At 41.5% G+C, this 26,835-nt stretch overlaps 1 protein-coding gene across 3 annotated transcripts in view; it reads left to right on the forward strand.

The window, feature by feature from the left end:
* The window catches only part of LOC141756090 (bromo adjacent homology domain-containing 1 protein), a 37,426-nt gene extending 16,061 nt beyond the window's left edge, over window positions 1-21,365 (forward strand). The window contains exons 1-7 of one of the 3 annotated variants that reach the window (XM_074615574.1): window positions 252-628; window positions 12,188-13,939; window positions 15,368-15,726; window positions 16,030-16,189; window positions 16,455-16,534; window positions 18,358-18,449; window positions 19,563-21,365. In XM_074615574.1, coding sequence (XP_074471675.1) covers window positions 12,208-13,939; window positions 15,368-15,726; window positions 16,030-16,189; window positions 16,455-16,534; window positions 18,358-18,449; window positions 19,563-19,752 — 2,613 coding nt within the window. In that variant the 5' untranslated portion in view covers window positions 252-628; window positions 12,188-12,207 and the 3' untranslated portion in view covers window positions 19,753-21,365. The other 2 variants (XM_074615572.1, XM_074615573.1) reach the window with 2 other exon arrangements.
* The last annotated feature ends 5,470 nt before the right edge of the window (window positions 21,366-26,835 follow it).

Consider the following 26,835-nt stretch of genomic DNA (forward strand, 5'->3'; position numbering starts at 1 on the left):
GATACATGCATTTCATGGTCATAAAAAGTGAGTTTTATAGCTTCCCCTTTACATCCCATATAACTCATCAGAACTTTGTTAAATGGTGCACCATTTAAACCCCATATCTCCCACGCACCACATGGGACACCTCCTTCATCTGAATTTCTCCAGCCAGACGTGTTTTAAACAGTCTGGTGGTTGACTTGATCGTGGGGGTTTTGGTCACGACAAAAAAAAAAATGACAGGGTGAGGCATGCATGTCGTCGTGGTGGTGGAGCAGCAGATGATGTAGCCAAGTTTCTCTTTGGATAGAGCAAATATTGAGTTTCTTATCCACCCTCTGCACAATAAACAGCTGTTTGTCCGTCATTGGAGGCTGTGGCAATTGGTTCAGATGAAGTTTTTCTTTGCAAATCGGTGGTGGTAGCCCAACCAGGAAGAGAGAGCGCACACACACACAGGCAGACACACGCACACACATCTCGCAGGCAGCGCCACCGACCGTCCTCTCTCCACTCCTCCCAACAGCTCTCCCAGTTCACGGAGCTCCACCATCGCACCAGTCCGGCGGCACAGGCGGCTTCCTCCTCTCTCTTTAGCCTCATATACCCGCAGATTTTACTCGACGGCAGGAGGAAGCGATCCGTAAGTTACCCAGCTCGATTGTTGCTATTTGGCCCTGAATGTTTGAAGTTGCTTCCGACTGGGCAGCTCGTCCAGAGAGAGAGAGGAGCGCAAAAGAACCCATTTTTTTCACAGCTTCGTTCGTGCACCAGAAGAAGCGATATACACGGGTCTGCTGCTGCTGCTGCTGCTGCTACGTGCCCAGATATCCTCCACCACCAGGACTAGGATCACACACAGCACACCGTGTCGGTAATAATGAGGAATCCGGTTAGAAAAATGTGATCAAGAAGGGTGACTGCCTTTTATTTTGCTCTATGAGTGTGTGTGTAGCCCTCCTCCTCCTCCTCCTCCTCCTCCTCTCCAGCCCATATTTAGAGCCTGGCTGGCTACTTCAGATGGGCAAAGCTACGTCAAGCTGCACTGTATCCCATCCTACTGTATCGCTCCACCACTCTGTGTTGATATTTATGCATGGCATTATATCGTATATGCATGTCCTGATCTACAGCGGATGTTTTTTTTTGTAATCTGCAAGTCTTGTGAAGAAAAACAAAAAAAAAACATGTTTTTAGAAATTCTTGTTATCTCCTCTTCTTGATGAAGCTCAACATGCCAGCAGCGCCTCGTGGCTGCTCGTCACCAGCTGTGTGACAGACATGGAAAAATGGTAAAATAAGAACCTTTGTCAATCCGATCCCAATGCAATGGGCTCAGCTGGTTATTTATTGTTTTTGATGTGTGTGTGTTTGGTGTTTTGAGCTCTGATGGAGTTGGAGCAGAGATGTTGAGTTGTTGTCTGCAAGGTGTGTTGCATGTTGCTTATTGGTTGGATAATGTAGTGTTTTTTTTATGTGTGTGGTGTGGTGTTTTGAGCTCTATATACCTGGAAGTTGAAAAAGCAAAGTGGATGAGGTGTTAATTACAGGTGTATTGTGAGTAATGATTGTGTGGCATGCGTGTGTTACCAGGTGATCTGGAGCAGAGATGGAGTTTGTTGTCTGCAAGGTGTGTTGCGTGTTGCTTATTGGTTGGATAATGTAGTGGTTTATGTCACCAGCTGTGTGACAGACATGGAAAAATGGTAAAATAAGAAGCCTTGTCAATCCGATCCCAATGCTTTGGGCTCAGCTGGTTATTTATTGTTTTTTATGTGTGTGTTTTTGGTGTTTTGAGCTCTGATGGAGTTGGGGCAGAGATGTTGAGTTGTTGTCTGCAAGGTGTGTTGCTTATTGGTTGGATAATGTAGTGGTTTATGAACTCAGTTTGGTTCAGGGGGCTCACTGAAACCCCTAGAAATGCAAATATATATATATATTTTTAGCGGTGTAAGAAAATATCGATTTTTTTGCATATGGTGGTGTGTTCTTTATTCTATGACAGTTTTCCAAAAATTAGATTACAAAATTGCAATATATCGCTTACACTATCGTCACCAGCTGTGTGACAGACATGTAAAATGTAAAATAAGAACCCTTGTCAATCCGATCCAAATGCAATGGGCTCAGCTGGTTATTTATTTATTTTTGATGTGTGTGTTTGGTGTTTTGAGCTCTGATGGAGTTGGAGCAGAGATGTTGAGTTGTTGTCTGCAAGGTTTGTTGCATGTTGCTTATTGGTTGGATAATGTAGTGGTTTATGTCACCAGCTGTGTGACAGACATGGAAAAATGGTAAAATAAGAACCCTTGTCAATCCGATCCCAATGCAATGGGCTCAGCTGGTTATTTATTTATTTTTGATGTGTGTGTTTTTGGTGTTTTGAGCTCTATATACCTGGAAGTTGAAAGGAGGGAAAAAAAGCAAAGTGGATGAGGTGTTAATTACAGGTGTAATGTGAGTAATGATTGTTGAATGCGTGTGTTACCAGGTGATATGGAGCAGAGATGGAGTTTGTTGTCTGCAAGGTGTGTTGCTTATTGGTTGGATAATGTAGTGGTTTATGAACACAGTTTTGGTTCAGGGGGCTCACTGAACTCCCTAGAAATGCATCTTTATATTGTTTGTATTTGAATGATGAATAATATTGACCTTGTTGTGTCTTCATATAAACTAGAATAAGAAACCAACAAGATAAGAAGATAGATTTGTGGTATTTTTATTTACTTATAGCGTATTAATAACATCTCTGTCCACACACTGTTAAATATGCACTTCTGTTACGCCATGTATACACAAACCACCTACCTATCAGCTGTGTGCTCCATATCAGACTGGAGACATTAAAAGATGGGTGAGTAGGCCACTTGCTCTCTTCCGACTGTTTTTTAAACAGAAAACAGTTTTTATGCTGCGATATTTTTCTGAAAATGACAACAACAGTAGCCTAAGTAAACTGTCAGGCTCCTGGTGATCTCCCTCCAACCAGCTGTCACCTTATTGAGGTGTTTTTGTAGTGAAATGAGGAGGCATTGTATCAGATAACTCTTCATTTCAACTTCACAAATCGGCCGTTCCTTATCCTTTGGAGTAAGGAATAAATAGAAACATGTCTGAGAAACGTTCAGCTCAAAGCTTTTTGCCTTTACAATGAAGCCAGTTATACTCTGACCTCTTATCATAAATTATGGAGTTAGAGTGGACAGTGGTGGAGGAAGTGTTCAAATCCTTTACTTGAGTAAAAGTACTAATACCACACTGAAAATACTCCACTACAAGTAAGAGTAGGGATGCTCCGATCTGACCTTTTCAGTCCCGATATGGATACCTGGTAGGGGTGTAAGAAAATATCGAAAAAATCTAATATCGCGATATTATGTTTTGTCATACTGTATCGATTCTCAAAAACACTATTGATTTTTAATTAATAGTTTACATGCAAAAATTAACTCAGTCAATACTTTATTTCATTTGCAAAGGGATGCATCCTCTCAGTATATGTGCCCTCTCAAAGTAGTGCTATGATGTTAGATTTTACATGGACTGTAATAAATGCAAATGCAGATTCCACTATTCTGACTGCATAAAAACGTAAACTTTTTTTACTCAGATTTTTTGCATATGGTGGTGTGTTCTTTATTCTAAGACGGTTTTCCAAAAATTAGATTAAAAAATCTCAATATATCGCTCACACTATCGCAATATATCGGATATATTTAATCGTAACCCCTGTATCATGATACGTATTGTATTGCCAGATTCGATTACAACTCAAGTGTAACCTTTTTAATGCAGCAACAAACTGGTCAAAATTTAAACGGGAATTAAAATTCCAACATATAATGTACATAGTATATAATAGAATTGAATAGATCGGCCCCATTGTCACCGATATCCGATCCAGCTATTTAAGTCGGTGTCGGCCCGATATCTGATCCGGTATCGGTATCAGTGCATCCCTAAGTAAAAGTTTTGCATTGAAAACGTTACTTAAATAAAAGTATGTAACTATTATCAGGAAAATGTAGTTAAAGTATTACAAGTAGAATTACTCAATGCAGAAAAAAGCTATTAAAAATACATTAAAATCATTAAAAAGAAAAGCAGCAATCACATGTTTTGTGTGTAACAAATCTTAATTTTTAAAGCACCTAAAGCTATCAGATAAAAGTAGTGCAGTAAAAAGTACGAGATTTCCCTCTGAGATGTAGTGGAGTAGAAGTATAAAGTAGCATGAAAAGAAAGTACAAGTACCTTAAATTTGTATTTAAGTGCAGTACTCAAGTAAATTAGTTACATTCCAGCACTGAGAGTGGACTTGAGTTGTGAGCAGTTCCACAAAAAAGTGATGTGTCTCTCTCAGCTGCAACGATTCAACGATTAGCTGTCAAGTATTAAATTAATCACCAACTATTTTGATATTGAGTCATTTTATTTAGAAAAAATAGTCTAAATTCTCTGATTCCAGCTCCTTAAATGTGAATATGTTCTGGTTTCTTTACTCCTCTATGACAGTAAACTCAGTGCCGGCCCTGACCAATTTGTTGCTCTCGGCAAGATTTTAGCTAGTGCCCCTCTTGCCATGCCTTAACCTGCTCATAATATAGTTACCATATTGACCTTGATTATGAGACAAAAGATAATTAAATCTGACCAGAATGCACCTGTAACTGTAACACATTGAAAAACAAGGTAAGCTGATATATATCTTTTAAATGAAATGGTCTTGTTTGAATAGGCCAAAAATGAAACCGCAGCCTACTGGCAGGCCTATTTCTAACATACTTTAACCATCTCAAAGTGAAAAATAGAACCATAGGTTAATGTGGTCATATTTAATTAGACTCTGCCTGTCTCATTGACCACCATGATCTTAAGATTGGAATTATTCTCCTCCTCAGTTCTTTGCTATACCTTTAACCCACAGAAAATGATCTGACTGGCATTAACATTATTGTCATTTGAAGGCCGTTGCGGGTTTTTAAGATAGTGGACATGCAGTGGTATCATATGAATCTTGAGATTGTGATGAATCTGTTGTTACCAAACATGTCATGCTAGCTTACTGAGAAAGGGCCTAAATATCACTCCAAAGTTGAGCTGTCTTCACCGCGAGGTCCGTGACACCTCAGTGGCATACGGCAGTGTCATGGCCAGGCTGCCTTGTGCCCCCTCCGGCAGTTGGTGCCCTACGCACAGCGCGTGATACGTGTGTGCCTAAACTGAATATCTTTGAGTTGTGGACAGAACAAGACATTTTAGGATGTCATCTCGGGCTTTGGGAAACTCTGATTGACATTTTTCACCATTTTCTGGCATTTTATAGACCAAACAAATAACCCATTAATCGAGAAAATAATCAACAGATTAATCGACAGCGAAAATAATCATTAGTTGCAGCCTTACCCTCAGATTTGTCTTATTTGAAGAATTTTAGAGGCTCGAAGAGATATTCAGTATTTCACAGGAAAAATCAACAAATTAGGGACTGTATGAAAATGATTAGTGATGGGAGGAGGGCAGAAATGGGTGGAAGGTATTAAAAAATTGCTCACAGGAGGGTATTTGTTGGGAGATCAGGGAATGTTTCAACTTTTTCACATTTCAGACTTACATTAATTTCATTCATTCTGCGGCAAAAACAATATTGCGGTGCTAAAGTATGTATAGGTGTAGGGGTTTGCAGTTTCGTTCTTCAACGAAAATATTAATAAGGCTATGGAGGCCTTGCTTTTATAAACTTTTGTACAGTCCCTCAGAGAAAAGAGTTTATAAGACACTAGTGTAGTCGTAAACAGATATAAGGGCATTTATAAGTGTTTTTTGAATGTCTTTGTTAACACAGTAAAGCATAGTTCTAATCACAAATAAACACGTTTTCAGTAAAAGAAAAATATTGTGGTGCTAAAGTCCATAAGCACCTACAGAAATAGAGAGTGGCTGTATTTCCACTATATTGTTATGGTTATAGGGGTATAGGAGATTGTAGTTTTTCAGGGGGTGGATCCTAAGAAAATATTAATAAGGCTGTGGAGGATCTTGCTTTTTTTAAACTTACATACAGTCCCTTAGAGAAAAGACTTTATAACACACTATAGTTTAAACAGATACAAGGACATTTTTGAAAGTGTTCATGAATGTCTTTGTTAACACTGTAAGACATAGTTATAATCACAAATAAACACGTCTTCAGTAGTTTTAAATCCATTTATAAATAGTTTTAAACCTGCTGCACATGTTAATAAATATTTTATGACATACCATAATATAGTGATAAACCTACATAGATTTATTACTCTGAAAAAGGGACCTTAAGTAAAAGTCCAGTAAAATGAACATCATTCACAGGCAATGTATTTAAAACTAGTGAGGACCTATAGTTTCGGATCCACTTTGTTGTTATGTAATATTCCCAAAGTGTGTGTGGTATTGTCCTCTATGTTTGAAGTGACTGGTTTATATTGTGTGGCAGTTTTACGTCTTATCACGGCAGTATTGTTATACATTTGGAATTGAACTTTTTAGTCCTCAGTGGTAACTTACTGTTATATTTTTGTCATTAGGTGCTTTGTCTGCTGTGTTGGATTATATTTATTTTTTGATGAACTATTGTAAGAATAATATTTATAGCATGTTTATAGTTGAATTTGGAAGCGAGTGTATGAAACTTGTTTTGGACTGAAGCATGAATAGTTTGTTTTGATGGTTGCTTTACCTGCAATTTCACAGTGTACAAAAAGATGAATGGTGTCTATAGGTGATCAGTCAGTATGTACTGTATGTCAGGATCATGTGTGTCCGTGTGGGCTGCTGTTTCACACACACACATCGTCTCCAGAGTGTTGGGAGATCTTGCAAGTCTTATCATTAAAAAAAAGTATCCTGGTGTGCCCGGCGTTTGGTGCTCTGAAAGGAGATCTGTTTTCTAACCAATTAGAGACGGAGCGCGGGGTCACTGATTTTCCTGTAAATGTGAGATTACTTCCTGAGGATCAGCGGGCCTAACTGTGTTTAAAGAGCCAAATTGCCGTTCGGCCAGAACGCTGCCACATGAGATAATATCTCACAGGTTATTCCCTCCAGTGTTTCCCCACCTACACTTCTCAGCAGTGACCCACAACTGCTGTTGGGAAATTATCTTTGTGGTTTACAAAAAAAAAATCCCAATAAAAGCTCAGCATCAAGGTTATTGCTTATAGATGGGAGAGTTGCTCTAAGGAGAGACGCCCCGGGCAAAAACAATGTTTTTCATGCACTGGTCAATTTTGAGATTTTGTGCTATTTTGTTTCCATTCTTTCAGACTAGAGGAAAGAAAACATCCAAAATACACATTTAGGTGTTTATTTTTCTACACTTTGTCTATCTTTGTCTGTGGATTTCTCCTAAATCCACTAAAAGAAAGCATTAGATATTGCCTCATTTGCATATTTCAACATAACATTTCAGAAAACTTGTAATACAAAAACTAATTGTCTTAATGTAAGTCATCAACTGGGGAAGTTTCATGGTGACATCTATTAGTTAGCTACATTTTACCCAACTGACCTGTAGTGTCTTTAAATCATTCATCTGTCTGATTCTGGGACAGAATGTGAATGGTATGAAGTGAAACACCTCTGATTTTTAGGTTTGAAGTGTCATTCTGGTGTTGAATTTCAGTCTCAGCGGGCAAGGTCACACTGCAAAACGGATTACATCTTGTCTGAGAAGCACAGCCTAGAGTTAGCCGTCCTATGACAGGGCAAAGACGGAGGGACACACACACAAAGATGAGGGATTGTTCATTAACATGCTCCCAAAAAAGTAGTTTTTTTGTTTCAAGATATTATTGTATATACCTTTTTGTTACATTTAATTCACAAGTGTTTCCCGAGGTGAGGGATGATAAATGATATTAAACTCTGTTATTTCCTTCGGGAGACGCTGTAGAAATGGGAGTTGTAGTTCAGGAAGTTATATATCATTTTCATTAACCCTGGAGCTACACTCGTATTGGCTACGGCCAGGATCAATCTGTCTTGGACCGCCTTCTCGCTGCACAAGCACAGTCAGACAAAATCAAACATGTTTGAGAAATCTTGTCAGGTCGTCAGTTGGGCCAAAGTCTCCAGTCTTGATAAGTTCACAGTACAGAGGAATCTGCATCAAGCATCAGAGCCTCACACAGCCGTGCTAGTCTGAACAGAAGCCCTGGCCTGTAGCTCTTGAAGTGCAGCTCTGTGCAGAATGAAGAAGCTTACTGTGATAAGACCTGGGATGACTGCTTTTCCTGGTGATAAAACGATAGCTATGCCTATACCTATTATTATGATGTAAAGCTTATTTAGGGAAATATTTGAAACTCAGACAACACCACATATATGTAAAGGAGTCTTGCCTATTGCGTCACGGTGCGGGAGGGGCCACAAAAGTCGACTGAACCCAACTTTCAAATCCCAGCATACACACAAACAAGTACATTTTGAGCCATAAAAGCAGTTTTTACACACAATTTTGTTGTATTATAACTTGTGTTAACATCATATGCAGGGCTGGGCGATAACCAGTGCTTGAAGTGGAAAAAAATAAGTAATCTCTTGCAACTTATTCCTATTTATTCATTATTTCTTTAAGCATGTTATACTGTGTCAGTCATAATCAGCGATGGCTTTATTGCTATTATTATACTTGGGCTATGCCTCTTCTATAGTTGGCCTATGATACTCCTATAATATTCCTACTGGAACATTATAGGGTTAAAGGTGGTGTGTTTTTATATAGTGTTAATACTTAAAGTGCTGTCCAGTGTTATTTGTAGTATAGCTCTAAATATATATTTTAGGAGGCCTATAGGCTGGAATCAGCAGCAGCCAGCCAGCCAGACAGACAGGCAGGTATGCAGCAGAGCTCAGGATGCTCTAGACTGTGTCTACATATTATACAGAGATACAGTCTGAATTTCTACAGTGAATAAAAGATACTAGGAGATATTGGGTTTTTGGGTCCTCCCTCAAGAAAATTTGAAGGTTTATGACTTAAAATTATGCAATTTCTTTTCATAATTTTGGACCATTATTATTACTAATTAAATGATTGTTTTTATTATTTATCACAGCCTTCGTATGAACATTCAATTCTCTTGAAAATGTTTGCCCAGTAAAACAATAATCTATAAAATAGAAGAGCAGATTCAGAAATCTTTTGAATAATGATATTATTAAATAATTATATTTGTTCACAAATAAAAAAGGTTATGACGAACAGTTCACTAACCCTCGTTCTCACCAACACTCCTCCTCCCCCCGTACCATGCGTCGGCTCATCCTGATAACCCTCCCCCCCACACTTTGTTTTTATGTTCATACGGCTTACACCTCTTCCTAACATATAGCGACCGAGCGAACTCTACCAAATGGAGCACGAAAAATTGTCCAGATAAAATGTAGAAGTGTCAATAGTGCGTACCAGTACCGGCCCACTTCGAGAACAGGCGATAATTCAATATGGTAATTTATCGTCTTTCAAAGGAATCGTATTGTGATGAAAATATCAAGATATCACGATGCACAATTACATCGTCTAAATTGATAATAAAAAGCACATACTAACAATCAATACTATTGCAATACAATCAAACTATTGTCTTATTCTGATTACTCTGTATTTGTGTGCATGCATGTAAACATAGCCAGTGTATAGCTGGAAATATCTATTTATTTTTCTCTATAAGTTCTTAATCAAATGAGAAAATACTCCTACTTTACTTTTCATATGTCCAGTATTTAATTCACACATGAGTATACAAAAATAAGCTTTATCATTTGGTTATTTCATATAGACTATTTATTTATTTATTTATTGGATTACCAGAAAACATGCTATATCATGATATATATCGTTATCGAGATATGAAATCACCTACTGTATATGGGGATAGAAAATTTTGGCGATATCGCCCAGCAGGAATCATATGCTAATAAGAATCTATGTGATTATGTGTTCTGTGAAAAAGATTAAAATTTAGTGTGTAGTTCCTCTTTGAGAGGAGATTTCATTAACCGATTATAGCTAATTATGGGGAGTAATGGTGTAGAACAAAAAGCTCTCGTGAGTTTGGGAAAAAGAACCTCCATTCAGTTTACAAAAAGGAGAATGGCGGAAGATGTCTAATTGTATTTGCTGTAGGGAGTTTCTCTTTGTGGTGGAGATTCTTCTGTGTGTACTGCTTTTAGACGCAGATCTTTACAAGTTTACCCATCTCATTAGGCAGACAATAAATCTTTATGACCCGAGCTCCAGTATAAAAATACACTGCGTTACCATTTCCCTAAACACATTTAGTAAAGTCATGGTCTCTATATGGATATTGTTTGAAAGACAGTTGATAAACATATAAATGAGTCATTCATTGGTTGTTCATGTTTCAATTTCACAATGAGCTCAGGGAGTATTATTGTATGAATACTCCCAAGTTAATTGTTTGTTGCTAATTGAGTTTATTACTAAATGATTTCACAAGGAGCTCAGGGAGTATCCACAGAGATGTATGCATGAGATTCCCTTTCTCTATATTATATACTGTATGTGTGAACTATACGAACATTTAGACTAGGACTGTCAATCAATTAAAATATTTAATCAATCGCGATTAATCGCATGATTGTCCATTGTTAATCGCACATTTTTTTATCTGTTCAAAATGTACCTTAAAGGGAGCTTTATCAAGTATTTAATACTCTTATCAACATGGGAGTGGGAAAATATGCTTGCTTTATGCAAATGTATGTATATCTGTTATTGTAAATCAATTAACGACACAAAACAATGACACATATTGTCCAGAAACCCTCACAGGTACTGCATTTAGCATAAAACAATATGCTCAAATCATAACATGGCAAACTGCAGCCCAACAGGCAACAACAGCTGTCAGTGTGTCAGTGTGCTGACTTGACTTTGACTTGCCCCAGACTGCATGTGATTATCATAAAGTGGGCATGTCTGTAAAGGGGAGACTCGTGGGTACCATAGAACCCATTTTCATTCACATATCTTGAGGTCAGAGGTCAAGGGACCCCTTTGAAAATGGCCATAACAGTTTTTCCTCGCCAAAATTTAGCGTAAGTTTTGAGCGGTATTTAACCGCCTTCACGACAAACTAGTATGACATGCTAATGGATTCCTTAGGTTTTATAGTTTCATATGATGCCAGTATTTTATTTGCTTTAAAACTGAGCCCGCTAAAACCTAAAAATTGCAAGTTGCGTTAATGCGTTAAAGAAATTAGTGACGTTAAAACTAATTTGCGTTAACACGTTATTATGGCGTTAACTTTGAAAGCCTTAATTTGATTTTCTGCAGTATTTTTTCCCGGTTTATAGGTAGCTGGCTTGTTTATTTGTCTCCTTTCCCTCAGTTGAACTTTATATTGTAGTAAGGCCCCTTTGACATTTTCCTCTCAGACTAAACATTTCAGACTAAACAATTGGCTTTAACAAGCTGTTATTTGCATGCTGTGTGCACACTAGGTGATAAGGCAACGAGCGCGGTGAATGAATGACAGAGTGCATCAGTTCCTTCTATGCTACATAAAGCACGCACACAAACCCCGTTATAATGAGAGGATCACAGACAGGCTGAGAGCTCGCCGCCGCCATATGATCAAATCAATTCAGTGCAATCACAAAAGCATTCTGCTGAATTTACTCATCAAACTTCTTTATGTATTGCATCAGACGTTGTTTTGTATCTAAAACTGAAGGCTTATGTAAGATAGTCGATATCTTTGTTATGCTCGTGTCTCGTTGGTTCTCGCTTTTCTTTGTGCCTCAGTACTATCCACATCACAAAAACCTTTCCAGCTTTGTCTAGTTTTAAGTCATGACAATAAAAAAATGTTTGAAGTAATCTTAATGGTCCCTACTTGGTCTATAATACACCTTTTACCACTCCCTGAGTGTCTTCCTCGACCATCAATTCTGTTCTGAAATGGCCCAAACGGTGGCGCCTGCTGATCTTAACGTCTTCTGTGTGATTATAAGAAGCAAAAGCTATAAAGATGTTATGAGATGTACCAGCTCTCTATGTAACCAATTAAACGCTTTGTTTTTTAAGTAACTTGAACTACTGTGTAGATCACTGGTTGTTGTTCTGTGTCAATTGTAAGCACTTGGTGAATCTAGGACACTAAGTTCTGACCACTTGTCGCTCTCTTATCTGCAGGCCCCGTGGAGAAGCATGTGATGACTCACGCCAGGCAGAAGGGTTCGCTCAGGCAGAGCGACGGTAACGCCGAGTGGTGGGACAGCTGCCCTCCTTGGCCACATGGTGGCGCGATGGGCGACGCCTGGCCCGAACGCTCACTTCGATTCGGGAGGACCAAGAAGATAAGTGAGATCATCAAACAACGGAAAGTCATGGCCAAGAGGGTGAACGACAAAAGAGGGAGGACGGAAAAATCAGATCAGAACAGAAAGCTCGACCGGAGGCGCGACAAGAAACGGGACAGGAAGTTGTACCCGTTGCGCGGGAGGGCTGTTGGTTCAGACAGCGAGGGGCTCAGCTGTCGCGTCCTGCTCACCCGATTGGAGGAAAGCATCCGTGAACAGGACGCACGCCGACATTTATCCCTCAAACCCAAAAAAGGGAAGAGCGGTGAAAGAAAAGAGGCAAAGTCATTACCAAAAACCAAATCAAAGTCAAGCAGCCCGAGTCGTGGCGAGTGTATTCATGTCCCGCAACCTCGCAAGCGCAGACTGGCCTCTCTCAATGCCGAGGCAGTGAACAGTCTACTGCTTGAAAGAGCTTCTGACCCTCAGGCGGCAGCTAAACAGGCCCGGAGGCAGGAAGAGCCCACGAATGGAGGGATATCGCTGGATGCAAATCCAACCAGGAGTGGCGTCCCTGGAGGTCTGAAGGCTATGCGAGGAAACGTCAGTAAAGCCTCCACGTCTCGCAAACTTGAACTGTGCCAAAGCTCTAAGCGGGTCAAGAAGGCCAAAGCCAAGCGAGCAGAGAGCGGGGGGATGAGTCAGGAGAGCCTGGACGCCCCCGCCCCTAGACGACTGGCTGGACTCAACGCCGCAGCCCTGCTGAAGTTAACCAGCTCCTCTGCTACCAGTAAACAGAGAGTAAAGGCTGCACCCACTGCTACTATCACATCCGACTGCAAGGCTCCCGCTGCGGTTTCGACCCCAAAACAGCTCTCCAGGGTCAAACACAAGGGGCGCCCACAAAAGCAGAAGGGGAAAAAGGTCCCTCCGATGCACAGCGGGTGCACAGCCTGCAAGGAGAAGGCGGACTTTGAGCCCAAAGTGGAGTGGGAGACTGGCAGCTGCACCCATCGACTCACCAAACCGGGCTACCAGTCGCGTAGCATGTTAGCGTACCCGTTAAAGCAAGTGAAGGAGGAGCAGCTGGAGACCGAACTGAGCCCATACTACTGCTGCCCCCCAGAGGGCTCAGTGGAGTACTGCCACCGCCTGGCCTTCTTCCTGGGCCAGCAGCCCTACGCAGAATCCGACGATCAGCCGCTCAACTCAGCCATGCCCCCTGTGAAGCGCGAGTGCCTCGTAACCTCACCGTCCCTGACGCATTCCCACCCGCACACGGCCCTGACCCTCAGCCCACACCCCTGCCTCTGCACCGCCGAACACTGCTTCTCCAGCTACTACGTCCACATCGCCCACCCGACACACACTGGAACGACGTCGGCGAACTTGGCCTCGCGACCTCTGAACTTTGCCCCCTCCGGTCTGTGCCCTAATCGGATGACCGGCTCCAAGCTGCTGGGTCCGCGGGTGTCCCACGGCTCGGGGCTGGCCCACCCCGCCTACTGCAACTCGGTGGCTTCGCCCTGTTACGGCGACGCCTGCGGGATGGGCGGCTACACCTACAGAGCCATGCCTCCTGTCGCCAGCAGGGGTTGTTCTTTCAGCACAGGATGCACTGGATGCACACACAGCATCAAAACAGGTGAGTGGAACTTGTAGACAATTGATCATTGACATAATTTCAGCTGATTTAAAAATCCAGGAGGTAAATGAAGCAAATAGTCACGTTAAACAACTATCACTGAAACTATCGAAACAACCACGTTTAGTGTTTTCAATAAGATCTGGAGCAGGTTTTTCCCCCCACACTGATGTCATGTTCATGATTATGTCACTTCTTTGATTCATCATCTTAAGCCCTCTTTGTATAGCTGTTATTATTGAAAGAAACCCATGGTCCCATGTTATTGAGGTATTACTTAAAGAACCAAAGACTCCTTTGTTGTTAAATGTTTGCCTCAGGCTCGTTATGGGGCCCAACATGTGTGAACGTTTCTGTTTCAGCTTTGAAAGTGTCCATCGCTTGAGGCTCTGACTTAGATGTTCTTTGATAAGGAATCAAGCTGGCGGCTCATATGTAATATCTTCCGTATCAATTGTGTTGTACAGAGTTGGACTGATGGATAAGATAAAATTAGCAGGTTGTTTTTAAGCTGATTTACAGGGGAAACCATGCAATTTGCAAATTTTATGTAGTTTTTGTGTAACAGCAGCAACTAGGGCTGGGCAATATGACCATATATATTGTCAAAACAATATAAAAATGTCTATCATATATATTTTTTTATGCTAGACCTATATTTATTTATTTTTTCTCTATAATTTCCCTTAAAACTGTTTATGTTCATTTTGCAATTAAGTTCTTAAAATAACAGTTACGGTACTTATAAATTGTCAAGTATTTTATTCACACAGGAGTATACAAAAATAGGCTTTACCATGTGGTTATTTCATATAGACTATTTATTTAATGAATCCCAGAAACCATGCTCTCATGATATACTGTACAGTATATGGTTATGAAATGACCTATATCGTGATAGAAGATTTTGGCCATATCACCCAGCCCGAGCAGCTACTCCCAATGGCGGCTGTAGCTCAGTCCGTGGGGACTTGGCTTGGACACCGGATAGTCGCCGGTTCAAATCCCTGCACGGACCAAATACAGACTGAACTGGTAGCTGGAGAGGTGCTAGTTCCCCTTGAGCAAGGCACCAGACCCTCAAACTGCTCCCCAGGCGCTGTATAGTAGCTGCCCACTGCTCCTAAAATTAGGATGGGTTAAATGCAGAGACTAAATTTCTCTGTGTGCTGTGTACAATATAATGTGTGACAATTTACATTAAAGTTTGCTAACATTAGCTACCATTAGCTACTGGTCCTGAAAGACCAAGTAACTAACCTGAGTGTATTGAGCTTATTGCTTATGAATTCAGCTTTTCATCTAAGAGGACGATTGTGTCGTTTAGTCCTTTAAAAGTTACATAGTCTAGCTTTAAGCGCACATTTGATGATTTTGCTTTCTTGCTGTGTTATTTAAAAGTGATCCTCTCACCCTTTCCTCTTCCAGAGGGTTACTCCTCCCCTCAGGGTGACCACAGCCCCTCCCTCCTGGTTCCCCCCTCCCTGCCCATCTCCAGCTGCCCTCTATCCAGTGTGCCCACTTCCACCCAGACTCAACCCCACCTGCTGACCCCCCTGTCGGGGCGCGACCAGCCCCAGGCCAGGTTAAAGCTGGCCACGGAGTGCCCGCAAAGCATTGAGCCCTCTAACGGCTCCCTGTCCATGGGCCGCACGCGGCTGCCCCAGAAACAGCCGTCGCCCTTGCCAAGCCTCAGCAGCACCAAACAAAAGAGAGTCAGCCGCAGACGCGCCACCAACGGCTGGCGGCCTGTTGGAATGCCCACGGAGAGAGATGTCTTTATCGCGGTAGGTTGTTTGTGAGTGTGTCTCTGAGTAGAGAAGATGAGCAAGAGATTAGAGAGCTTCTTGTCTCTCCACTGAGGCCTTTTCTCTTGTATTCCACTACCTGATAATACCCTGTGAGTGGAAACCATAGCATCCACGCAGCTGCCTGGCAGAAAGGAGAAAAAAAGAATCAGCTCTAGGGGGAAAAGATAATTGTGTTTTGACCACACAGCTTCGTGTGACAGATTCCTTTTTGTCTTTATAATGAGAATTATATCTGTCCTTGTCGGTGTGTATGCGTGCATGTGTTTGTGTGCGTCTCAGGGAGAGGATGAGACGGCCCTGCGGCAGTGTTATGAAGGAGTGGAGAGGGACGGGGAAGTGATACATGTCAGAGACACTGTGCTGCTACGATCGGGCCCCAGGAAGAAATCCCTCCCATATGTCGCCAAGATATCATCGCTGTGGGAGGACCCCAAAACAGGTAAAGGAGACGAGATCATGGACAGATATGGCGGATGGATGGACGGACGAAGGGCATATGGTCAAGATTGTTTACCTGTGTGTGTGTGTGTGTGTGTGTGTGTGTGTGTGTGTGTGTGTGTGTGTGTGTGTGTGTGTGTGTGTGTGTGTGTGTGTGTGTGTGTGTGTGTGTGTGTGTGTGTGTGTGTGTGTGTGTGTGTGTGTGTGTGTGTGTGTGTGTGTGTGTGTGTGTGTGTGTGTGTGTGTCTCTCAATTTGCCTCCTCAGGAGAGCTGATGATGAGTCTTTTCTGGTATTACCGACCTGAGCACACACAGGGAGGCCGAGATCCCAGCACACACTGTGAGGTGAGGCTCCATTTAATGTTGCCCAGCGGTCAAATGACAGTTTAGCAGGAAAAACAGCAACAGCACACAGAAAAACACAGTGTGTTCCCTATTAAATACAAATAACTGAGGTAAATGAATGTGTGATGTGGAGATGTGTACTATTAATGGACGAGTATTTGACACACTAAGCAAAAATGAAACACATACATTTTATATGATTATTTTAATGAACATACAATTATCTAATTAGTACTGTCCCGTTTTATTTTACGGAGCCACAAAGTGTTCAACATTAATGACTGAAATGAATCATATGATTACATACAGACAAAATGTATAATATTACCATGAAAGGGTGAAGTAATTCAATGCATTGCACACTTGTAAAGAGGGGCGTGGCACCCCTTGCTCGGACCATGGCCATCTTCGAACTCGATCTTCATTTTGATCTCAACTACACACCTGTAAAGTTTTGTGACTGCATCTTACGACGTTGCGACGCTACCATGGTGATGAAATCTGACTCACAAACATTGAAAACATTACCAGCGTCAATGTCGCGGCTGGTAATAGTTCTAGAGAAGTTTGCCACATGCACGGATCGACTAAAGACCAGAGAATTTTCAGTTCATTTACTTAAAGGTATAATAGGTAACAGTTGTCAGTTGGTGTTCTTAACACATTCAAAGTTGCCCCCTCCTCCTCTGCTTAACAAGCGAGGGAGAGAGAGCAACGGTGGTCGAGCGAGCTATAGAGTGAATGAAGAGAGGGAGTGGCGTTAGTGAGAACAAAGCAGCGAATCCGAGAAATTAAATGCTATTTTCTGATTGTTTCCTGGCAGTTACATTCTAAAGCACAAATAAACACAACCACAACTAACTGCACAATTCTGCACAACCCCGCGGGAAGGCGCTGTGTTGCTGGATTTTGAATGAATTGCAGCCGAAAGGCAGGCTTCTATCCGCTATGGCTCAGCGTTGCTCTTGGTAAAGGGGGTTACACTGTCTGGAGCACATAGACATAAGAACACACAACCCGTTGTTTTTTAGAAGATTCTTGCATATTATACCTTTAGAAATGTGGCGACATTTATTGTTGGTGCTGCTTATATCATGTTTTAGAAACAATTTAGTTGTAAGTGAAATTCTTGTTGTAAAAGACAGACAAAAAAGACATTCAATTCTTTATGACTTGTTGATAATATCATTTCTTTGGATAAGTTTATAACAGCCATATGCTGCCTTGCGCTTTCACATTATAGGTTTTAATTTGGTATGCTGTGTTTGAATGTGGGAGGAACGATTATTTCCTTTGCATAATAGAAAGTTTGTTATGATCAATTATTTTGTTCATTTTAAGTGATAATGCATAATTAGGTGTCCTGATATACGCAAGAAAATAATGTGCAAGGAGGAAGTGAACAAACAGTCCCTGCTGCTGGAGACATTATTATCTTTCCCTCCGCAGCCCTGAGACTGTTGAAAGTTGGGTCGCACTTTAGTGTCACCACGATGCCAAATGATGATATCTCTGCCACCTCAGTCTTGCACGAACAAAAGAGTATGAGAGGAGAGCAATTTTCTCTGTTAGAAAGTGAAACACTACTCATGTTTCTACTCACAACGGATGTCTACAGCATGCGTTGAGTAGAGCAGGGGGCTTTTTTTGTGTGTGGCGACATGTAAGGTGGGAAACACAGAAGCACCATCCTATTGCACAGGAACAATTACCGCCTCTTCTGCGTGCACAGTTGAAAAGTGTTGTCATTTCTTCAGCCCTCAGCCGGCACTACGGGAGACACTTGTGTTGATGTGACATTGTACACCCACTGTTGGTTTCAGAATGAGATTTTCGCCTCTCGGCATCAGGATGAAAATAGTGTGGCCTGCATAGAAGACAGATGCTACGTTCTCCCACTAGCCCAGTACTGTAGGTAAGTACACTCACACACACACACACACACACACACACAGAGGAATACACCCCAGCGATAGACGATAGCAGAAAGTCTCTTTAAAAGGTCTGTTCCTTTTAATTAACACCTCAGCTTCTGCGATATGTGGAAGCCTGTTTTTCTGACTTTCTTATCGCACATCGGTGACACTGCAGCTGTTAATGAATCGAGGGAACGCCAGGCCACGAACATTTGCTTCGACATCATTCGCAAATATGTTTCTAGTTCAGTTATTTTCAAATACAGCAGCATGAAGATATATTTGATTTGTCCTTGATATCTCTGCAGATAGAGGATGAGAGTCATACTTGCCAACCCTCCCGATTTCACTGGGAGACTCCCGTTTTTCATTGCCCTCTCCCAATATCCTCCCGGGGTCGCAATTCTCCCCTTTTTCTCCCGATTTATGGCAAATTTTCACACTTTTTTTGCTTTTTGTTATCTTAGCCTGTTTCTGGAACTGAACAGCATGTGTAATCCTTACTGTTTCCACCGGGACGACAATAGAGCTACACCAAATGTCGTTTCCTGGCGAAAGAGAGCAGTCTATGCTCGCGACACAGCGCAGTGTGAGCTCATGTTTGAGCTGCGCTCGCCGCTGGGTTCAGCACATCACAGCGTGCAGCGCCCGAAGTTGGGCTCTGCTCGAGGCAGCGAAAAGCCGCCGTGGCACGGCGCAAGCCATTGGAAATAGCGGGTTTCATAGAGCAGTGGTGCCATTGTCGCATTGTGTCTGAAAGGACCTTCAGTGAGAGAGAGAAGGAGAGAGAAAAAGAAAGAGCTAACTGAAGCAGGGGCTAAAAATGAATAAAATGATGAATATTAGTTTATGCCAGAGATTCACATGCCAAGTTCACGCCAGAGGGGCATATTATTTAGTTTTCTTTTCTGAGGATTAAAGGTAAAACTAAAAGTTTAACATAAAAATGCTGTTGCAGTGTACTTATTATTTTGGTTCTTTTTAAGTCACCAGAATGCAGGAAACAAAGTCTCTGAAACCGCTTTGGTTTCGAAATCCTCTCTATTTTTAAGGCCTCAAGGTTGGCAAGTATGCAGAGTGTCACCTTTTTTCTTTCCTTTTTTTCTTTTTAGATTTTGTGCCTTGGTGAAGCGGCGTGCCGAAGGCTCCCCACCCGGCAACGCCAGCATGGTGCCCTGCCGCCCCGACTTCGCCCCCCCTTCCCACCGCTGTGTGCCCACAGACGTCGACCCCGAGCTGGTGTACCTCTGCCGGCACGTCTACGACTTCCGCTTCGGACGCATCCTGAAGAACCTGCAGTAGAGGGTACACCCATGAATTAATCATAACATGGCTCCCCCCTCCTGGCGGGGGGTGGGGGGGTTGCTGAAGGACTGAACACCCCCGTCTTTTCCTGCTGGGGACGTCACGATCAGAGGGAAGGGGGGTGATGGGGCGGGGTTGGTTTTGGAGATGGACAGATGAAGCAAAAAGTGTTTGACACGTTATGAAGCACAGATCCCTTTAGTTGACTACAGAGGGATGTGATAGATGAATCCATCTCTGCAAGAGCACCAATATTTCCTGGTTTAGACAAGCGAGGAATTCATTCATCAGCTTGGATTTTTCAGCTTCCACAATGCTCTACATGGAGGCTTGTGTGCGTCCCCCCACCCCCCTCGCCTGCCAAGAATGCTGAACACCAGGCTGAACTGGGCTACTGTCAGGACGGCGTTTCCCCCAAAGCATCTTAGCACAACAATCATGTTTGTTCCATTTGTAAGCCAATGGCTCAGGAATGGTCCGTCGCTAAGGTGCTTCCGGGGGAACACAAGCCTGCGCTGTCAGCTCGATGTTAACGGTGTTCAACCAGCCGGGGCGAAGGAGCAGCTAATGGAGAGTGTCGTCTTGTTTCTCCTGATTTGAGTTTGTCTCTGTGTGTGTGTGTGTGTGAAAGAGAGAGTGGGAGAGCGAGTGTTGTCAGTGTGGATAAATGGATAAATGTGGGTATGTGTGATGGTTTTTTAGGAGGCTTTCAGGCAATCAAACCAAACAAGCAGCTTTAGAGGAAGCGGAGCTCTCTCTCTCTCTGCCCGTCCTCTCTCCTGTGTGCCACAGCGCACCGACACTGACAGAAACATTTTCATCTCGAGCGATGCTCTGCGCAAACTAAAATACTGTACCTGAAGGGGGTTTGTGAGATAGATTTTTTTCTTACCATACTCGTCTCTAGAGCAGCAGGGCTTCTATCACTTTACCACTAAAAATGGCTCTAAACTGATTTTATTAGCGAAAACACACATTTTCAAACCAACTCTCATCTCAGCCTGGCTCTGGAGAGGCTCTTCTTAAACGGTCCAATAGAGAGAGCCCTTACTGAGGAGTTGAGTCACTCCTGAGCCCTGTGAAGGCTTATCAAGACGTCGCTTTTTTTGATTGTTTTTCCTCATATTTCTTCACCTTAGCTGTTCCCTGTGACTTGCCTTATGACTTGCAGGTAGAGCTTTAGGCAGCTAGTCTCACCACGTACAACTAGGAAGTGGTAGAACAGGTGTACTGTAATCCCAAGAATAAGATTGACTGACTGACTCAAAGCTATGACATGATCACTGGACAAAATGCACCAGTTTAGAGCTGCAACCAAGGATTATTTTAATCATCGTTTTGTCAATTAAGTGTCACAAAATAATGAAATGACGCTGTATATTTTCCTCACAGCCCAATGTGACTTCTTCAGTTATCTTGTTTTGTTCAACCAACACCCAATGATATTCAGTTGTGTAAATGTAAATTCAAATGTAAATCAGTGTTTCCCAAAAGCCCAAGATGACGTCCTCAAATGTCTTGTTTTGTCCAAAACTCAAAGATATTCAGTTTACTGTCATAGAGGAGTAAAGAAACCAGAAAATATTCACATTTAAGAAGCTGGAATCAGAGAATTTTAACCTTTTTTTCTTAAAAAATGACTCAAACCGATTATCAAAATGGTTTGCAATTAATTTAGTAGTTGACAACTAATCGATTAATCGTTGCAGCTCTAATTCAGTTAACTTCAGTTAAATCCTCACATTTGACAAGCTAGGACCAGGCAGTGTTTGACTTTTTTGCTTAAGAAATTACTAAAATGATTATCAAAATAGTTGCAGATTTAATTTCCAGTCGATCAGCTAATGAAAAATGTAGAAGAAGGTCCGCACACTGTAGCTCCCTTTAAGTGCAATTTACTGTCACGTCTTAGTTAGTGACGTTTCGAGCAGATGCTCTTCTTCAGACTTAACAAATCTGTACAGAGACGCCATCTGAAAAGGTAATCGCTCTGGTCACATGCTAGTCACATGATACCGCCGGTGACCCAAATAGTCCACATATAATCACAGGTAATGTTACATGTTAGTCGATCGGTTAATCAATTGATCGACTCATTGGTTGCAGCTTTAAACTGGTCAGAAATGCAGTGCACTTCTCATGTCACCGATCTGCTGTGCTCTCCAGCTGCTCGTGTTGCGTCCTGAAACGCAATGTCTCTTCTACCCGTTCTATTTCTACATCCACACCAATTATTTTCTTCCTCCTCCTCCCTCTCCTCCTCCCTCTCCTCCTCCTCCTCCCCCTGAAGATAAACCAAAGGATGTCACACAAGCCAGAGTCCCCGTCTCCTCCCTCGCACTTCTCCTCCTCGTCAGCACTTCTTCCCTCGCTCCCTTTATTGTATTGCACTAATCCATTCCTTAATTACGACACTTTTTTTTTGTTTTGTTCCAGCTACTAATATCTTACCGCGGGGGGGGAACATACTGTGTATCATTTATAGATATATGTGTGTGTGTATGTGTGTGTGTGTGTGTGTGTGTGTGTGTGTGTTTGGTAGAGAAGGAAACAGTTAAGGATGTCATGGCTGCTTTTTGTCAGTGCAAACTGTATATTTCTATTCTCTCACCGGTAGAGGAGTCGGCCTGCCGTGTTACCTGATGCACAACCTGTTGCATCCCATGGAAGATATACAGTATATATATATATATAACTATATATATATTACTAGAGTCATTCCATTTGATTTCTCAATCAGCTCTGACATACTTATATATAAATATACAGTATATATATGTATGTATCCACACTGTTAATGTGATTAGATTTGGAAATGGAGGCCTGACGCGCTGTGTGGACAAACGTAGCACCATGTTAGACGTGTATTTGGATTAAAGGGGGGATGGGGGATGGGGGAGGGAGTGGGGGGGTGTTCAATACTTAATTGAGTCGTGGTGAATTTCAGACCACACTCATTCATTGCCTTTTAACCTGCAAGTGTTTTACTGTCGCTCAGAAAACGAGTAGTGTCGGAGTGTGTGTGTACCTTTAAGAACATAAAGAGTACCCGATTGCTTTCCTACACCGCAAACGCCCCGTTCTTCAACATTGGATAAAACGTTTCCAACACTCTAAAAGCCATCTTTAACCTTTTCTCTATTTGAGCAGCATGACTCCTAAAACCCAAAACAAAAAAATCCCGATGATTCTTATTTCTATTAACGCCCAGATTCTTCAAAGAGGTAATATATATTCTCCTACTTTACAATTTCTCCTTATTAAGAATATTTTATTATGTCGATTTCCTAAGATGGCATATGCAATATATTTTTAGACTTAACTATTTTTGGAAAAATGAACTTAACAAATCAAGAAAAGAATATGCATTATTTTTTATTTTATTTCAAATTAGTTTGAAGTCATCACAGCGTTAATTGAGATCTGACCAAATGAAAGAAAGAGGAGAATGAAGGGACTCGATGCCGTCGTCGTATGACCTGAGGTTGTAGATAATAGGCGACGAGGAGCTCCCTTCCAGGCGATTTCTAATGAAGTGTACATATCTGAACCCAGGAAGCACCGGGCACTCTTTAAACAAGCAGACAGCCAATGCACAGTGTAGTATTTTTGCAAGATCTGTAATAATTATATTTAAAGTAAGAAAAAAAAATATTTAAATGGAGTAAACAATACAATATATTAAGATTTCAATTTAACTTATTTGGAAATACTGTGTCTAATTGATTATTAACTATATCCTGTTTCTTTGCGCTCCAGGATAGAAATGATTTCTGTTTGTTTGTAACTTATAAGTTTAGAAATTAAATGGTTGAGTGGCGGTTTGTTGACAGAGATGTAAATGTTGTTTAGTTTCTATCGTTTCGTTGTCAGGGGGTGGAGACCAGACCAAAGCACACACCCTGGCAGACGGGAGAGCAGAAGTGATTTCCCCTTTGAGATACTTAAAGAATCTGACCTGAGACCTGTGGGAAGAGAAGACTTCTAGCTCTCCTGCCTAACCTGACTGAACTTAGGTGTGACGTTTGGGAGAATGCCGTGGCAACATGGTCACCTGAGCTCTTATTGATTCGTCCTGTTAGGAGACAGACAGTACAGCTGAGACAGGACGGGTCGTCCTCTGGGCTCCAGGTTCCCCTCAGGTGCCGATCCTAGACCAGTTTTCCTTCTCTAAATTTAGCCCAATATTATAGAGGGTTTTCGGTAAGTGTCAGGAATTAGGGACTGTATGAAAATTACTAGGGAGGGTGGGGTGGTGAGAAAAGGTGCAGGGTTATGCAATTAAAATTTTTGCTTATGTGACGGTAGTTTATATTTGTTGGTTCTCACCGCAGAATTATATTTTTTACGTTCATTTTTGGGTGAAAATATTTCTGTGCTAAAGTTTATCAGCACCAATAGAGTGGCTGTAATTGATCTATTTTGTTATGTTTGCCATAAATATGTTATTTTGAGATATTGACGGGAGGGTATTGCAAGTTAGAGGGTCCAAAGTAAATATTTATATTGCTGTGGAGGGGCTTGCTTTTTTATAAAATAAAATACAAGGCTGTGGTCGAAAATAGGATACACTGGACCATCCTTTACCAAATGAGATGTTAACGTCCCACAATTCCTTGCAGGCACAACATTTAAAGCGACGCACTGTTCTGCCATTCATGAAAACAATATATGCTATAAGTATATATATACACGCTTATCTTGCATAATATTTTTAAACAGTCATATACTAAATGGGATTCATGTTTAATATGAGTGGACAGTGACAACCATTTTGTTTCACTTTATTTGTATTTATTTATTTAGAATACAAATAAGTAAAAAACAAGACAAGAATAACACATAAAATGAATCGTAAACATATAGCAAACTGTCAATAAACAAATAATCAACATAAATAAATATTACATGTCCGAAAAGGAGTAGGAAGAACGCTACACATATGGTCCTACCCCTTCTCTAGAACTTGAAACAATTAAGTCAATAGTCATACAAACTTTTTTTATTTCAATTCCAACCGTGGTAATGAAGAATATTTAAATTTATTTAGGAAAAGTAGTTAGGAAAAGACATTAAGACGTAATTTTTTGACTTTTCGACCACAGCCCAAGATTTAGCTCCCCTCCCCACCCTAATAATTTTCATACAGTCCCTTATTTAAGGCATTAAAACTACACGGTTTTCCAGCGGGCTGAGAGGAAAATAAGGAGTTTTAATATAATGAATGAGTAGGTCAAATTGAGGATTTGCTGAACAGCTTCTCCCACAATCCAAATCAGCTGGCCACCGTTGCCTTTCTCCCAGATGTGCATTGACAGTGTTTGTCCCCTAGAGGGCAGGGATTCCTATGTGTGCAGAACAGTCTCGTGGCCACATCCCAAAGCTGATCAACAGCTTCCTCTCCTTGTCCTCTTTCCTTGCATCCTTAGTGCAGGAGCTTCCCGGAAAAGGAGATGAAGAAAGCTCAGTAAAGGAAGTCGCCATGAGTCATCCTCCGAAAGTGCTGGCCAGCCCTGCGAAAATAAAAGCACGGACTAGATTGTATGTTATTATTTATGTGACTTAATTTCCTTAGCTGCTTTGCATGGACACAGTTGCGTCCTCAGTTGCCGTGACAACAAGGCAGGGCCGGCACTCGGGAGGAGTCTGCGTATAGCAAGGTGTCCACGGTGGTAAGGGGTCAAACACTGAGTGACCTTTACTGATGCCACACAGGAAGTGTGTTCGCTCACCATGAGTCACAAAAACAAAAAGCACCCGACCAACCCATGAGATCCTGCTTTCTGTGTGGTCCGTATTGATGCTTATTGTCAACATATATTTTGATATATTTGGAAAATTAGGGGGGATATACAGTAAAAAGTCTAGATATTTTTGGAGTAGAGAAGCAATGTGTGTATCAGATTATTGTCACTTTGTCATGCTCTCTGAAAATCTCTTGGATTTTTTTGGAAGAATTATATAACATCCCTACTGATTTAATGTTCCATTGAAAGAATATTTATAAATTTTAAGTCCTTTGTGAAAATTTTGCGTGGCTCTTTTATTTCTTACATTTAAATCCAGTGTACGTACTAACCTTCTGCAGCTGTGTTTGTCTATGCTATACGACATTGTGCTAAAGGGAAGCTGCTCTCCCTGCATGTGATCAGTAGGAAGTCTGGAAACTTCTTCCAGCAAACAACTGTCATGCTGCACAATCTCCACAGGAGGTCAGTAGTGAGACAGCATGCACAGGTCAGGGTCAAACCCTCTTTGACCTTTTTATTTAGGCACCAAACGGCGTACAGAACACGGTCATCTGTTCATTTTAATACAGCAGGAGACCAGTTCCAACCTTCTCTATGTTTACCTCTCCCCACATGTCCTCTGTCAGCACAGTCATTATCTGTCTTTGGCCTTTATCCCTGTTCAGGCCTCGGGGCATTAGGAATGTCCGGCTCACACACACACAAACAAACACACACGCACACACACACACACACACACCATACCACAGGTCCTTGGTGTCCGTTACACAGGGATAACAGCAGCCAGAGCAGATGATTAGTGTCTCATAATAATGTAAGTAGCTACACACTTTGACCTCAGGTCCGCCGGTCCACTGTAAGACTACCGGCTGCTTGGTGGTATATAGGAACCTATAGGATCTGGAGCAATTGGTCTTCACATATCAAGTTAAAAACGATTTTCTCTTTCTCTTTAGTCCTTACATTTCGGTAGAAGTTTAAAATACCTTAAAAATGCTTGTAATTGACCATTTGTTTATCTTTTTGTTTTGGCCCACCACCATCCCCTCTTTATTATCAGTAGCCAATGAAGGAATAGAAAAGTGATAATACTAATAATAATCATAATCTTAGTCAAACAAAATGACTTAAAAATAAAAAAAAAACGGGCGAATAAGCTGGCCACCTTGACGACATATAAACAAATAAACAAGACAACAACAACAATATTAAATATATATAGGTAAGGAGTGGCAGTGTAATACAAAGATGATAGTGGTGACGGGGTGGCATTTAGCTTGTTTACCTTTTTAAAGTGTTTTGTAGCATTCTAATGCGTAAATTTAGATTT

This window comes from Sebastes fasciatus, chromosome 18 (genome assembly GCF_043250625.1).
Source record: "Sebastes fasciatus isolate fSebFas1 chromosome 18, fSebFas1.pri, whole genome shotgun sequence".
Classification (NCBI taxonomy): Eukaryota; Metazoa; Chordata; class Actinopteri; order Perciformes; family Sebastidae; genus Sebastes; species Sebastes fasciatus.